The 16,024-nt window shown below is 39.5% G+C and overlaps 1 protein-coding gene across 3 annotated transcripts in view; it reads left to right on the top strand.

Annotated features, from left to right (window-relative positions):
• grik4 (glutamate receptor, ionotropic, kainate 4) overlaps window positions 1-16,024 on the top strand; it is a 293,525-nt gene that overhangs the window by 214,790 nt on the left and 62,711 nt on the right. For all 3 annotated transcript variants that reach the window (XM_062418967.1, XM_062418968.1, XM_062418966.1), the window contains one exon: window positions 15,498-15,659. In XM_062418967.1, coding sequence (XP_062274951.1) covers window positions 15,498-15,659 — 162 coding nt within the window. The remainder of the gene's footprint in view (window positions 1-15,497; window positions 15,660-16,024) is intronic.

Raw genomic sequence — 16,024 nt, 5'->3', positions numbered from 1 at the left:
ACGAAACATGAAAGGCCCTCTCTGGAGCCAGTGTTTGGTTTGTCCGTTCTGGGCTAATGTAGCAACATGGCGGTGCAACATGGCAGACTCTGTGGAAGAGGATCCACTCCCTATGTAGATATAAATGGCTCATTCTGAGGTAATGAAAACACAAAGAATGCTTTCAGGTGATTTATTTAACCTATTAACTTATTTTCAGGTACACTAACCTTTGTAATTACTCATTATAATTACTCATTATAATTACTAATTAACTAATTATATTATATTCCTGTCAAGCCTGTTTCGCTAGATGCCACGAAATTCTACACACTGCAACTTTAAATTCCCCCATATTAATCATCTCTGATCATTTCAAGTCTTTCTGTTTATTATTCCAGGAAGCAGGGGCAGTGTATTTAAAAGCTTTTTTGCCAAATTCTGTTTAGAAGAATGATAAATAAATCAAATTAAAAATAGCTTGAATGCAGTTTTTTTAAGATTAGAAACACTTGTTTGCTTCACAAACCCGGGTACATACAGTATTTGAAGACTACAGAAACACTTAATACATTAATAATACATGAGAATTGCATGCAATTTATAATTAATTTCTGATGTATTTAGGCTGTAATTGTTAATGATCAATCATGCAGCATAAGTATGAGTAATGATAAATTCATGGGTTGCCTAAAAAAGGACATGTTAGATTAAATATGCATGTATTAACATTAGATACTGTACTAGTGTGAATCACAAATAAACATTTTGGTCATGTAATTGCTAATGATCCACAACTCCATAGCACTTCCTCGTCTTGTAAACATTAATTATTGTTACATTTTCCATCGTTTCTGTATCTGCTCTCTCCATCATCTCTCTGTTCTCTCCCTTGTTTCCCCTCGTATTTTCTCCAACCATTCCCTCCATCTGTCTGCCTACTCTGCTGACACTTCATTTATCTCTGGTCCTGACATCCCTGACTAACGATCTGCCATACTGCTCCCTTGCCTAATCTGTTTCCCCTGAATCATCTCAAGGCGCTCATCAGCGTCCTCAGGCAGCTACCCATCTTGAGCCAGGGTTTCTGTCATGCCCACTTATGGAATCGACTGCTTTCAGTCTTCATTTCGAGGTTTGCTTTGTTTATTCTGTTATGTGTTACTGTTATTAATCTGGTGTGAGAAATTAGGGAAGGAAGAAGAGGCAGAGGTGCTCCTTTTGTTCCCCGTTATAACAAAGCAGAATTATAACAGCATGTTAGAGAAATGTGGTCTGATGTTTAACACTGTGTAATATACAAATCAAGTATATCATAGCTTTATGAATTGATACATGTTGTGAGCGCAGGTTGATGGCAACAGTCCACTCAGTACAAAGGTCTCTATGGAGTTCAATCAGGAATATTATTATTCAAGGGTTTTCTTTGAACGTGCATGATAGATGAAAGTGAGAAATATTTGGCGATTAGACTCCATCATGATTTCATTATATATAAAATGGGGAAGTGAAGGTGAGAGTAGAATAGGATATCCCCCAATGGAGTCTAGACACTGGTGGCGGTGATGATAAGGGGGGCACTGGGATCTTGATGATGGAAGAGGAATGTGCTTCTGGTGATCTCAGACCTGGAAGTTATGAAGTGGAGAAGAATGCAGTGGAGATTTTGGAAGAGGAAACAAGTTTCTGGATCTCAGGCATGGAGGTGGATGGGCTAGAGGAGGGTTATGACGACTGCACTGAAATGACAGCTGGAATCTGATTCCCCAACTAAGAGTAACAGCCCTAAACAGCTGATAAGAAATCAGGAGAAAGAGAGAGGATGAATGAATGAATGAGCAATAGAAAGTCCTCCTGCTTGAACTTACACTAAGCTCCATGAGATGGATGTGAAAGAAGGACCACTCAATAACTATCAATAGAAGCAATGAGCTTCAGTGTATGATGCCTTCGGTGAACAGCCCTTCACTCATCTCCTTTCATTTAAGCCATATGATTCGAATAGCTGCACCTTATAACAGTGTGAATTATGATATGTGCTCCATGCTACACTCATTCTGCTCTGTGATTTCCGAGGCACCGGTGCTAGGTAATGTAACTTAATGTTTAATCTAGAAACAAGTATTCCTTTCACCTAATGGTGCTGACCACAATTGGACATGCAGGTGATAAGGAGGAAAAGTAAGAGATATCACTCAGATTGTATTCAACATTTTGTCTTCTTTTCCAGGCACTAAAGCTCCTAGCGCCTGTTTATTTTCCTTTCTCCCCATTAAGTCCATTTAATACCAGCCGTTTGGGCTTTAATTGTAAGATCTATTTAGAAAACTTTGCCCTTGGGTCACAGTGAGAGGAGATGTTAAAACAAAAACATATTTCATGGAAGAGCACAGAAACCGAACAGCACTACCGGGCTTTTAAAGCGTCTCTCGGTGGAGACAGCTTTGTTTCTGGAAGTGTGAGAAGCTGACATCATGCAGCTTCCTCAGCTTATACTTAACACCACATACACACGAGAACCATGCACACTGATATGCCTGTCTTCCCTGCGCTGTCGGATGCTTACACACAAACAATCAAAATAAACAGGACGCACATGCACACATGCACAGGCAGACATTTGCCGACACACACGCACTCTGTCCCCGCTCCATGGCTTCCATCTAAGTGATTTGTATCCCGCGATCCGAGCTACTCGGCAGGATTGAATAAATCACATCAGGTTGGCAGTGACTCATCATATGTTGACGGGATGCCTAATGTCATTTGAAGGTTAGGTGAGCACGGGATTGGGCCTAGCAGCGCTTCGCATGGCACACTTTCACTTTGTGATGTCATTTTGAGTCTTGATGAAAGCGTGCAGACTCTCTCTCTTTCACACACACACACACACACACACACACACACACACACACACACACACACACACACACACACACACACACACAAAACAATCAAAAACGTGCTTTGACACACAGTGCCAGCTGACATATTATCCCTCTCTGCAAAGCAGGGGCAATCAGTTCAACCCCCCATACGTCCCCTCCGCCTGTTTGTTTTGTTCTTCATGTTCCATTTCCCCTCCACACATCCGTGATCCCTCTTGTCACTGCAGTCATTTTCATGCATACTTGCCTGAAGAGCTGCCAGCACTTCCTGACTGTCACACATACATGCACACACATGAATGATAAAACTCAAATAAATAAACTCATGTACACACATGTCCACACAACATCCCATCCCACACACCCACCCACCCACACACGCATGCACGCACGCACACACACACGCATGCACGCACGCACGCACACGCACACGCACACACACACACACACACACACACACACACACACACACACACACACACACACACACACACACACACACACACACACACACACACACACACACACATGTTGTAACATCTTGGCCTGCTTATCTACCTGCCTTTCTGTCTGCTTCCCGGAAATAAGCAGTGTATTTTTTGTCTTCTGGTGTTACTGTCATAAACCAACAGTGGTGATACAGAAAAAGGCTTCACATCCATTTTTGAACACAATACAAGTTCTCATGCAAACACACGCACACACACGCACACACACACAAAGTACATTCATTTAAACTCATTCAGTCGTTCTTTTTGTCCCTCTCCTCCATTCATATTAGTTAGGGCTGATTGGCAGGTTTGTATAAAAGAGTGATGAGGGGAGTTAGGTTTTACTTCTGAAGCATGGCTGATGCTGTTATTCATTAGTTAATCCCTATTCTTTCCAGGACACTCCTGTGCTCCCCGCTATTTGTTCTTGGCCAGTTGGGGTTCTGGGCTCGACATGCTCCCTTCTTCTAATTATTCCTCCCAAAACTGTCAAATGATAAAACGCTTAATGATTGAATGTGCCACTGAAGAACAGATGAAATGTATGCCTGCCCCCCAGACCTGCACAAACATAATTTTCTCATTATTCCAAATGGGGTTTTTTTCCCTTTCACATTTTACTCTTTGCCTATATGCTAGTAAAGAATAGATGATAGCTGCTGTCTACAGTTGTCCTGTTATTTCACCTGTTTTTACTGTCAAAACCAGCATCCTGCATCTCCTCTCTCCTGTCTCTCTGTCTTTCTCTCTTGGTGTGTTTGGCCTCGATAAAAAAAAAAAAATTGTCTAGGTGATACAAAATTCAATTTCACAAGTTTATTGTTCTGGTAAAAATTTCTTGTCCCATATCTGTGAATGTGAATGAATGGAGGGAACGTATAAAAAATAAAAAATAAAATAACACTTCACATCAACCTCGCCCTCCATCTTCAGCGTGCACTGTGGTACAGAAGATTTATAAGTCCAAAAAAATGTCTTGTCAGTCAAACTGCTTTAGAGGGCAGCCACTGTGACTGTGAAAATGATTGGGATTTAATTAATTCCCCTCCACGGCTTATGTAAAGTTCATATTTCCCTGTTTAGACACAGAGTTTGAGAATCAATCAACTGAGTAATAGAAAAGGTAATAGGCTACGTGGACGGTGACAACGGAGAACTGCATCTATCCAGAATATAAACTATGTTATTATTATGTCACAACAAGTGTGTTTCACCAAATAATGTCTTCTTGCTCCTTATTTGTAATGCAAAGATGCTAACTTATTTTGCTAAGAATTAAATTTATTGTGTTGGTCGGGTAGAGAGGAGTATAAACACATGTTGCCATGAACACACTGAGTCTTCAGACGGAGGAATAAATTCTTACAGGGCTTTAATTAATGTGCACGTAGCGTAGTATACACTTTTACCCCAATGTTATGTTTCTGATTTTTCTATTACAAAGTATTTTCAAGATGAAGTTGGGCTTCATCTTATCTTATCCTTTATTTAACAAGGTAAAAGTGTCTCTTTTTTAAGTGACCTCACCAAAAGAGCAGTGTTGTTGTTAAAACAATAAACACAACAACACAAACAGACTGTCATATACTACGAACATGTGAACACAATATTCAGTTAATACACAATACAAGATTATGAACAAACTCAAGTTATGGTGCAATAAATAGGAACGATTTTCAAAAACGATTTCAGCAAACATTTAGAACAGTGAGAGTGCAGGCTACAATGACAATAAAGATGTGTGTATAAAAGTCAACCAATGAGAAATCTGCAGACATACAGAGACAGCACATGAAGAGCAAAGTGGTGTACGAGATTGCCACAGCCAGTATTGTAAATGTAAAGCACAATTGCATACAGTATCCAAATTATTTAGGTACTGGTCAGGTGCATTCATAAAGAGCAGATCCCTATAATCTATTAATGGTAAAAATGTTGCTAAAATCAAGTATTCCCTTGCCTGGAGGACGAAACAGCATTTATTCCTAAATTCTGATCAATAATAATACCCAAATACTTGACCATTTCAATTTCAACCCCTTGAAAACTCTTTGCAAATTCAGGTTGAAACAAATGTTGGTGCTGTTGTCTGAGCTTGTTGCCACTAATCATTGTATAGTAGAAAAGAGCCAAAGCCTTTCTGCTGAGCTGCTTTGATGAAGAGTGTACCCTTTAAGATTATATTAAATTAACTCAATGTTTAATGTTAACTCAATAAAGTCATCAATAAAGGGATCAAGGCCTCAACCTCATCCCATTTTTAACTCATTCACAAGAGCTTGTTCATGCTGTATATCACAGTGTTTTAAAGTTTAAAAATCTCATCCACTACATGTCAAACAGTAGTTATCTTCATGGGGCCTTTCTATACAATCACATACATCTTAACCTGCAATACTTACACAACTTTCCTTATCATCATTGTGTGCTACCAGGAGTAGATTTCCTGTGTGATTATCTCATTATGTTGCTGTTACCATGTGTGAAAAGGGTTTGAACACAATTCTGATGGGAAATATTCACACTTCTTTGACAGAGAGGCTGCATGAGTAAAATGCTCTATTGACACTTCCAATCAGTTCATCATGCTCCATATCAGATTGCACAGACAATTAATAATCTGACTCTCTTTCATGTCTTCATTACTTATTTATTGCTTCTTTTTTTTTAAGACAATCTGGTTTATTAAAACATCATCTCTCTATTGTGAGCCCATGTGTGTCCCGGTTTATTGGTGCAAATAAGCAAGTTTATTGAATGTGAAAAATTATGCATGGGCTTGTAATTCAGATGTATTGTAATACATGATGGCCTGTTTTGTTTGGTACAGTGGGGCAAAATCTCCTTTAGCCTCCTTTTCATTGTTGATTGAACTTATTATATGAAGTTCAGAAATATAAGAATGAAAGTCTATTGTAAGCCTGCAGTTTCCTACCTGTGTCATCACTCAAAGGAAATTATTTTAAAAAGTTAAATGAGTGGTTAATTGAGTGGCTCATGCAGGACACTTGGGTCACCTAGCTGGTCACCTTCACAGAAAAGGCAATGTCTCTTTTAAGTCTAATACTCCAATTGTCCCAAGCAAAGAGAACAGAATGACAAATGCATTGACGTGCAAATCAATATTCACGAAAGGGAAATTCATTAATCATTTATGGCTCATTTTTAGGGGTTAACACGTGAGATCCGTTCATGTTCATTGATTAGGATTCTTAAAGAGAATGCGATCAAAAGCGTGACTTTTTTAAATGTATTATTAAATAACTGAAATTGATGAAAACCAAAGGCTGCCTACAAATTAGGAAAATGCGTAAAATAAAACTGGTATCCACTGAAAAGTGTTATGCAGGATTTTGACTGTCTATGATAGAGGAGATACTGGAATCTGTATGAGAGACTACTGACAACCTGACGTGTTTAGTATGTGAGTCAGCCCTCCTCGTCTTATCAGCCTGAACATAACTCTCCAACAATATTAAAACACACCCTGAGAAGGCTTGTTTACCATAAAATTATAAGACTTGAAGTTCCCCAGTCTTTTTTATCTTCACAGATTAGCCAGACGGTAGCTGGATGTTTGTGTAAATGAAGGTAAACTATTTAGTGTTCCACCTCTCAGACTCAGACCTTTGTATGTGTGAGGAGTTCTGGCGTATTGATTACTCTGTGTCAGCCCTATTACCACCAACTCTCTCTGAGCCTCATGTCTCGATGACTCAGTGTTGACAATTGTATTACCGCCTATTATCTTCCAAATCCCAGGGCTTGAGTCTCACAGTTTACTGTAGGGCCTCCTTTGGAAAGTTGAAATTGCCTGCTGACTTCATACCTGACTTCCTCTCTATGCTCTATGTAACTTTTTTCATGCTATCGTCACACAGTCTTGTGTCTACCTGGCGACCACTGTCCTGTTACAACCTCTTTCTGACTTTCTTTCTTTCCTTTTCTTTCATCAATTCTTTAGTATTTCTTTCTACTTCTTTCTTCTTCCTCTTTCTTTCCCTGACCATGTTTCATCTGTTCCATATGCACCTACCTGACACATACTATGTCATAAACTGGAAATCATAAATCAAATTCACTGAAAGTCAGGATTAATTGGACTTTTCATACCACTTTGTGTGAAATCTATCAGAGACCTTACTTGCTTTCTTTGTTAACGGTGCTTCCATTAAGTGGGAAATTCACACTTTGACACTTTTAAAATACCGGCTCTCTGCAGCTTGCAAGGAACCAGATGCTCGTGAGTGTGCAGATACACTACTTAACACTAATGAGCTTGTCAATTTCTAATTAAGATTTATTTCATTTAAAAACTGTAAATCTGCACCAGAAATCCCATGTGGCTGTTGGTCTGTGACCCCTGTTACCCTCATGTCACGCCTCTCTAACTAACCATCAACCATTAATTAACCATTATCCAAGTATGCAATGTGTGCTCTCATTTGTTTGTTGATGTGTTTATAAAGTTATGTGACTTGTGGTGTGCACGTTTATAACCTAGAAGAAAGTCATTAGTGATATTTGAATGTCCAGCTCTTTGACGTTTTAATCAGTCTGATGGGGCTTTCATTTTGATGAAATACATATCTGTTATTGTATTATGATTATCACTCTGCCAAAAAGAGAAATCCAGACGATCAAGCTGAGCTGATTGCTGAGCTGATCGTGTCCAATCAGGATCATTGAGGATACAGTGAAACAAATCGAGCTGTTTGCCTCTACAATGTCTCTTTGATGTATCACACTAGCACGCTTTACTTATTAAGTTAAAATAGTTTTGTTTGATTATTAAGAACCTTTGGTCACTGAGACTTCAATTAACCTAGCAAATTAATGCAGATGCACCTAAAAATAACACCTCTTAGGTAAAGAAGTTCTTCTTAAGGTTCTGAACTGCAGATGATTTAATTTAATTTATGTGTCTTATCCGAATACCAGTTATTTTCTAAAACAGATAGCTTCAGATTTTTTAGCTGTTTATGATGCCTGTGTATACTGTATGCTTAATAGATTGTATTCCCCTCACAATGGAGAACTACCCGTTGTTTCAATGGTTGCAGAATTGGCTGCATTTTTAACCGGGCTGAGAGGGGGATAAAGAATATGAGAAAACACAAACACTTTCTTTCCCTGCAAAACAAAATGAGGCAAATGACAATAAAGAGGAAACTAAAGACATGCTCCTTAATAAGGCTTCATAATAAACCAAGTAAATCAACCCCATTTCAAATCAGCTTTAAAATGCATTCACACTGATGACCACTGAACAAGAAAGCATCTACAGTACACATGATTACAAAGATATCCTCTATTAATGTTGTGAATGCTATGTAGTATGACTGAAAGAAATGGAAGCAGAAAACAAACAAAATGCTTATTGAAAACAAAATGTTAAAGAGGCAGCAAAATCTTTCTCTTTTCTCTCTCCCTCTCTCTCTTTCTCTAAACAAAAGACGACAGTGAGCCCCTGTCACCATCAATTCACCAACTGCAGTGCTGAGCCAGCAAGGCTCAAATCACCTTAGCTAGTCAGCAAAGATTAAATGTGGTCTAGTTTGTTTTGATCAGGGAGCACGAAATCCTGTGAGCCGCTTTCTCTTCTCATCTCTCTCAGACCACATTCTCACTTCATCAAAAATAAAAGCAAAGGAGTTTTTTTAAGTACTAGAAAATAATATGAAACAAACCTCAACATGACCTTTAGTTGGATTTGCTGGTATGCCATGAAGCCATGTTTCATGTATATACTGTAGTATATTCCTTTTCCTGCTGTCTCCCTTCCAACACAGAGAGGACGTCTAGTCTCAGAGCTGAGACCAGCTGAGCTGGGTTACTTGGTTTTGATGAGAAACACTCAGGTGATCGATGTGAAACACTCACGGCTTCACTGAGATGAGCAGAGTTCAGATGGAGTTTCATCTCCACTATCTGCTGCTTCTCCTTCAGTATGTCTTTTTTTTTTCTTCTTCTTCTTCTGTCTCGGGTTTTTAGCCACCCACTTCTCCACCCCACTGCCAACTCCGCAGCCTTAGAGGTCCAGGAAACATCTTCTGTTTCCCAACAACATAATCTGCTCTTTGGATGCAGATTTAATTATCCTTTTTTAATTAAAAGAAGTACTCATAAGTAATATGAAGACAGTTTTGGACTTTGAAGGCTTTTCTTGTACAGGATTTTATTTGCTTTTTGTGCTTTCAGCTGCTATGCTCCCCCATAAAATTCAGCTGGGATTTGAATGAATAGCTCACTGGAAAAGATACTGTTTCAGATTCCAAACATATGCTAGTGTCTGCAATATTCATGGTGTTTTTGGCCTGTACTAGCCTTAGAATTATTCTGGGCATAAGGTCTGTGCCTCACAAATATAATATATATTTTTCTATCTCATTCAATGAATAATGGAATAAAATTGGTCATTTGTTTCCAACGCTGCAGGAATGCTGCCAGATTGTTTTGATGTATGCGGCTATTAAATGCTTTGAAACAAAGCTAATGTATCAACCGCAGCGTGCTGCGCCTATATATATAGTATGTTAATTTCATGGTCATCTTACACTAAATGGAACTAACTGGACACTGCGAATCATATGAGTGACACATTAGTCACCTAAACAAGAGGGATGGCTTGAATCCAATTCATGCACATGCAATACAGTGAAGTATCCAGTCATCTGCTGTACGGCTGAACTATGAAATAGGCGGAGCTGCAATTGCAGTTTTCATGTCCAGCTGCAATAGACTACAGTATTGTGTTGAATTTCACAAACAAATTCAGTAAATCGTTTATCCAATTTTGCTATAACATCCCAGGTTCATAATAAGTTTGTAGGCATGACATTTTGTAATGGCTCTTCTCTCCTCCTCTTCTCCTCCCATCCCCCACTCACTGAGAACATTGTAATTAAGAGGCTGCAGGAGGCTTTAGAGCTCAGCCTGAATTTACGTGTCAATTGATACAAGCATGAAATGACTTATTGCCAGAAAAAACTGCACAAGCATTCCAGCTATTAGAGAATAATCATCATGCCACTAGAAATGGATTTCATTACACAGTGAAAACCTGACTGAAGCCCAAAGGTTTTAGCTTGCCCTACCTTCCCCTCCCATGTAATAAGAGGAGGGATGTCATTAATTAGTACTATCTTTCGGAAAATCAATATGCAATTTACAGAAATGTTAATCACAGGCTACTGGAATCTGTCTGCTCTTTGCAGTGCTGCTATGATAGATAAGTAGTGCAGATGATTTTTCTTTCTTTTTCAAATTGTCAATGATGATTATCACCACTGAATGCTCTGTCTTTATCTAGGGCACATTTTACAGAGCAGAAAATAATGTTTTTTTACCATCTGAGGATACAGCACAGTAAAGGAAATTTCATATAGCTGTGTCTCCCCAATGCTGCACTAATCAATGTTGTTATGGTAAAGGATGGATCCATAGAGAATTGGCACCTAGCAGTAGAGTGAAAATTGGACTTAAGCTCAATTTATGGTCGACCTGAACTGGTTTTCACGCTATGTAGAAATCTAGGTATCGGGTAACTTTTTATGAGCATGTTCGGCGAAACAACTTTATAATGTGATGATATGTCAATGTTGTCTTTACAGCTGGTTTTCGCTACAATCAAGTTGCCAAAAAACGTGGTTATTGCTGTATTTTTGCTTATGATACATATTAGCAGAAAAAGTTAAATTTACTCTAGTGACATTCAACAATACTTCTTTGATTTATGTAAAAGTTATACCAATGAATCACTGAGCATTCAACTTGTAGAAATTGTTCTGACTCTGCATTTCTGCAGTGTTCCCTCATACCACCATTGACTGGTAGCTAACAACTAAAGCAGACTGTAATATTTTTTAATGTCACTGTAATAAAATTCTTCAAACAAGCAAAAGGCTCAGATGACTCAAAGTCTATGAAATACTGAGGTTATTCATATTCACAGTATTAAAAAGGCGACATTTTTAAACTCTAACATTTCCGGTACAGCATACACACATATTACAAACCCACTATATATATTCTAACTCACATTTGAAAGCCGGATATATCCACAGAGCATTTTCGAACAGTTAGTTGAGAAACCTGAGGTTCAGTTACAAGAGGCTGTACCATGCCTGCAGCAGAGATGCAGCTGGATTCAGCGAATGTCCTCAGAGTTTAGAGATTCACTGTAAGCTCAGTTTGTTCATCCTTTGTATGGAGATGGGATCAACAGGGAGAAGAGCTGAAAGATAAAGCTTGATCTAAAGAGGATTTTCCATGATGTCCTGCTCATCAGCTCTATGGAGGCTTCCACCACTGGGTTAAACATATCTGTGTATGTGTGTGAACGGGTAGGGGGTGGAGTGGATGGGTTCATGACAGGATATCCCACTATCAGCTGCATCAGTCCTCCTAGGAGCTCATTATTCACTGCTGAAGCTGACTACAGTACATCATAACAAACACCAAGTGGTCACACATTCAGGCGCTTTTGTTTGTGAATGAGTGGTCCAGTATATGAAAAGTGAAAAGTAAGAGAAATCACAGAAAACTAAAGGACATAAAAATACATATCAAATGATATAATAGACATTCAGAGAATATCAAGGAGGCAGAGATAAAGAATAGATAAGACAGAGATTTCCAGATTGATTTTAGAGGGGAAAGGGCAAGAATTGAGGGGGTGAAGCAACAGTTTTTGGTTGGTTGGCACAAGTCCTGGCTGCTGATTGATCTCCAGGTGACAGCCGGTGTCAGGGGCTCTCGGCCAGGCTGTCATTCCCTCACGTTCTCCCACCCTCCCGCCCCCTTTCATCTTTGCTCTGTCGCTCTCTCTTTCTCCTCCACTGCTTTTTATAAGCCTTCAGTTGTGCCAACTAATCTCTCACCTTCTTCTCTCTCCATTGGTTAAACTTCTAGCTCCCTCGCTCTTTCTTTCCCTCTGTCCTCCTCATCATCTTTCTGTTCCTCCGCCCTTTTCACCCCTTCAACAATGACAGTTGGTTTCTCTGCTGCTCTCTTCTACCCTACCCTCCAACTCTGCCTTTTCGCTCCCCTACTGCCGGGAACCAACTGTCCTCTACGAAGCGCTGCCCATTTCACACCACCTATTTAGTATGCAAGAGAGCATAATTGCTCATGTGGAGGGATTTAGTCTGTGTTTGTGTCCGACTGCGCATGTGTGCATGTGTGTCTGAGTTTGAATGTGCATGTGTGTCAATGTTGTGTGCCCTGAGAGCCTATGAATGAAGCACATTAGTTTTCTTCAGACATAGCCTAAGGATATTTTGGTGACCTTGGTCTTCAGTGCGTATGTGCATGTGTTGCTCAATTATAGTGATTTGATTTTTCTGTGTGTGGGTGTGCACATGCATATATACAGGCACCCTTGAGGGGCATGTGTAATGATAGGCTCGTTTGCACAGCTCTGCCTCTAATGATCTATTAAAGTACACTTAGCCAGTAATTATATGGCCAGTCCCAAAAGGCTTATGAGGCCCCACAAGGGATATAGCCAAAGATACAAAAAAAGCTATAGGAAAGTCATTGTGTTTTATGTAACATGCAGGATTGACATGATCATGACCATAACCTTTTGCCTATGATTATAATGGGAAAAAAAGAATAGAGGATGTTGTCAAATTACTTTTCTTTTTTGGCCTAATCACATAGGTAGTTCCAATTAAGATATAAATTAAGTTTCTCAACCCCCTATTAGCTGTGCTTCATTCACTTAAAATTTAGTTTCAGGGCTGGAATTAAATCCATAGTTACTTTTTAAATGATCTATATTCAAAAATAAAGTGAAAATCAAGAGAGCCAGGCTATCAATTTTAATGATTTTTTTTCACACTCTGTACAATAGGTACAAAGAACAGACTGTCTCGTCTCTATCATGACCATTCAGTCTACTCATTAACAGAATTGTTCCTGAAGTTCAAGAGCAGCCCCTTAGATTTCAGTGTGTCTTCATGCTCTAATAACTATATATATTTTATTTAAATGTTTTTCTTTCTCAAATCATGATACACTATGTATGAAAACTATCATTTTTGCAGTTGTCTTTCAGTTGCAAAACTTTTTTACACATATCACACACTTATCTTAGTCAACTGTGTTTCTCTACTTGTTTTATACAACCCTTTGGGATTTGGGATGTATTTTTCATGAAAGTGAGTGCAAGTGCACACCAAGCTGCAGGCTCAAACACAGTCCCGATCCAATCTGGAGATGGGATTAAAGCAGAATGAATATAGCATATTGTAGGAGGAAAACATCAGCAGCACTCAGAGTTTGAGCAGCGATAGTGACCAATCAGATGTTCTCGTCATCTTGTTTTATTTAAGGCAACAGACAGTTTCCTAAAGCATTGGGGGAAGACTCAAGGCCAGTTTCAGAGAGTTGTGTAAGTTACAGATTCCCTGAGCATGAATATACAATTTTTGTGTCATTCATAAGTGCTCACCACTTGCAGAGACACCACACATGTACCTACTGCAGAGATTGTATTCACATATCTCACACATACGCTTTACCTTGCCAGGAAAGTCCTCCCAGCTCATGTGTAGCCCTTCTCATCCCTTCTCTACACTCACCAGGATTATATCTACTAGTAGAGTTCAACAGGGTTTCTTGTTTTTAACATGCAGCAGCGGTACCCTGCCACATGCTAATATAGCTAAACATTTGAGATTTACGGCTTTCTGGGAGGTTGGCAACGGGGATAATAGGCCTCCCACTCAGAGTCAATATCCACAGCTGCTTCGCTCTGCTCTGAGTCTGTATCAGCGCCGTACCCCACTGGTGACTTAACAGTGGAGTGACTCACGCTCTATCCCTCTTGGTCTGAGAGCTTTCTCCATCTACCTACTTATCAGTTATTTAATTTACTTACCTATTTACTCTTTGTGTCTGAATGTCCATTATCTGATTTGTATGATCCCCTCTCATCCTTTTTCCTCTAACAGATGAAAAAGGCCAATTTTTTCTGTTTTTCATTTTTCTGTTGTGGCATAGAGGATTGTTAAGCTTTGATATCTCCTAGAGCCAGTCAAGATTTCCCTCTGACTGACTAAAATAGCTTTTGTTCATTAGGTTCAATAAAAAACACTGTACTTGGGATGATGCCAGACATTGTGTGGGTTTTTTATATATAAGAAATTTAAAGGAAGTGAACAGCTTTAGTTTTTTCTTTTTAATTGAAAGATAATTTTGACCTTCTCTACTATTTGCTTTTCTTCCCTATGACTGTTGTAACTCACATCATATTCATGGCCGTCTCCCCGGCTCTCATTGCTGGCTTTACAAACCTCTTTCCTGCCACACCACACCTTTTTATTTTCTAACTCAGCCTCCCCTCCAACCCCTCTGATGTGCAGAGACCCTGGCCTTGGTGACAGACAGACAGATAGGTAGACTGGTCTGGCTGTCATAAGCTAGATGGCACAACGGCTGCCAGGCGAAGGCTGCCACCTGAGGGGGGACTGGGTTCTGACACCTCTATTAACCTTCAGGAAACGTCCGTCTCCCATCAGCCCCTGTCTCCTCTTTTTCCTGCTCTCCCTCGTTTCTATGGCCACCTTTCCCCTGTCTGCTGTTCCCCAGGTGGAGGGAAACAAGCTTGTCCCTGGAGCAAAAGAGCCAAATAACAAATACCTGTATTTTCCTCTATTTTCCTCTCTTTCAACCTGGAGCATTTCAATATGCCATGGATTTCTATCTCACTTTCTCAATTATCTTTTGGTCTTGGTGTCCTCGTTTTTTCCCCCCCCCCATTTCCTGTTTCCTGTCTCTTTCAGCCCCATACTGTCTGTCTCTCTCTACTTCTACCATGAGCATTGCAATACAGTATTTATACAGTGTTGTATGTCAGGAAATGCATATGACCAGTTTTGAAATGTTTGGTTTATGCAGCGATTCATAGCTAAATGGTGGGAATTAACAAATTGCTGCAGCTTTCTCATATCAATCAACCGGAATAAAGGAAGTAAATAAAAACGTAGTGTGACTGATAATCACTTGACAATAAGTCAATATATCACTTGGTGTTATTTAAAGTAGGTTATGGTAGACCATGGCAGAATATTATTGCTGTATTTCCCTAATAATCTCTTTCTGCCTGTCTCTTTCTCATTTTGCCTTACAGGAGTTCTCTTTACTCAGACTGGATGACGTGGCGGACCAACGAGTCAACATAGTTGGTTTTTCAGTTTTCAACAAAACTCATCCATTCTTCCAGGATTTCGCACTAAGCCTCAACCGCTCCTGGCAAGAAAACTGTGACCATGCACCCTTTGCTGGCACCCCGGTTAGTTCACACAACACGCACACGATCACACAGTGAAACAAAGGTCACCCAAGTAAGAATAATGGAGGAACCCACATATTTATTATCCTAACCAAGTGCAAATAACTCCTTCTGAGGTGTTGCTCCTCCAGAATACTGCACCTCAAACTCTCCAACTAAAATACCAGTTACTTAGAAACACAAATGCCTGTGAAATATACAGGGATGACATTTATCCAGCTAAACTGCTGTAATTGCAGGTGTTGCTTTAGGCAGTTATTGTTTCCCAGACAGCTCATTAGCAGCATGTGGAATCCTCCTTATTACATTTATAATGGCATCTTCCTTGTTAAATTTGCTTCAGAGGAAATGCAAAGCAGGAGAGC

The sequence above is a fragment of the Scomber scombrus genome, chromosome 5 (genome assembly GCF_963691925.1).
Source record: "Scomber scombrus chromosome 5, fScoSco1.1, whole genome shotgun sequence".
Lineage (NCBI taxonomy): Eukaryota > Metazoa > Chordata > Actinopteri > Scombriformes > Scombridae > Scomber > Scomber scombrus.
The sequence above is the reverse complement of the archived record's forward strand: the minus strand, read 5'-3'. Positions and strand labels throughout refer to the sequence as shown.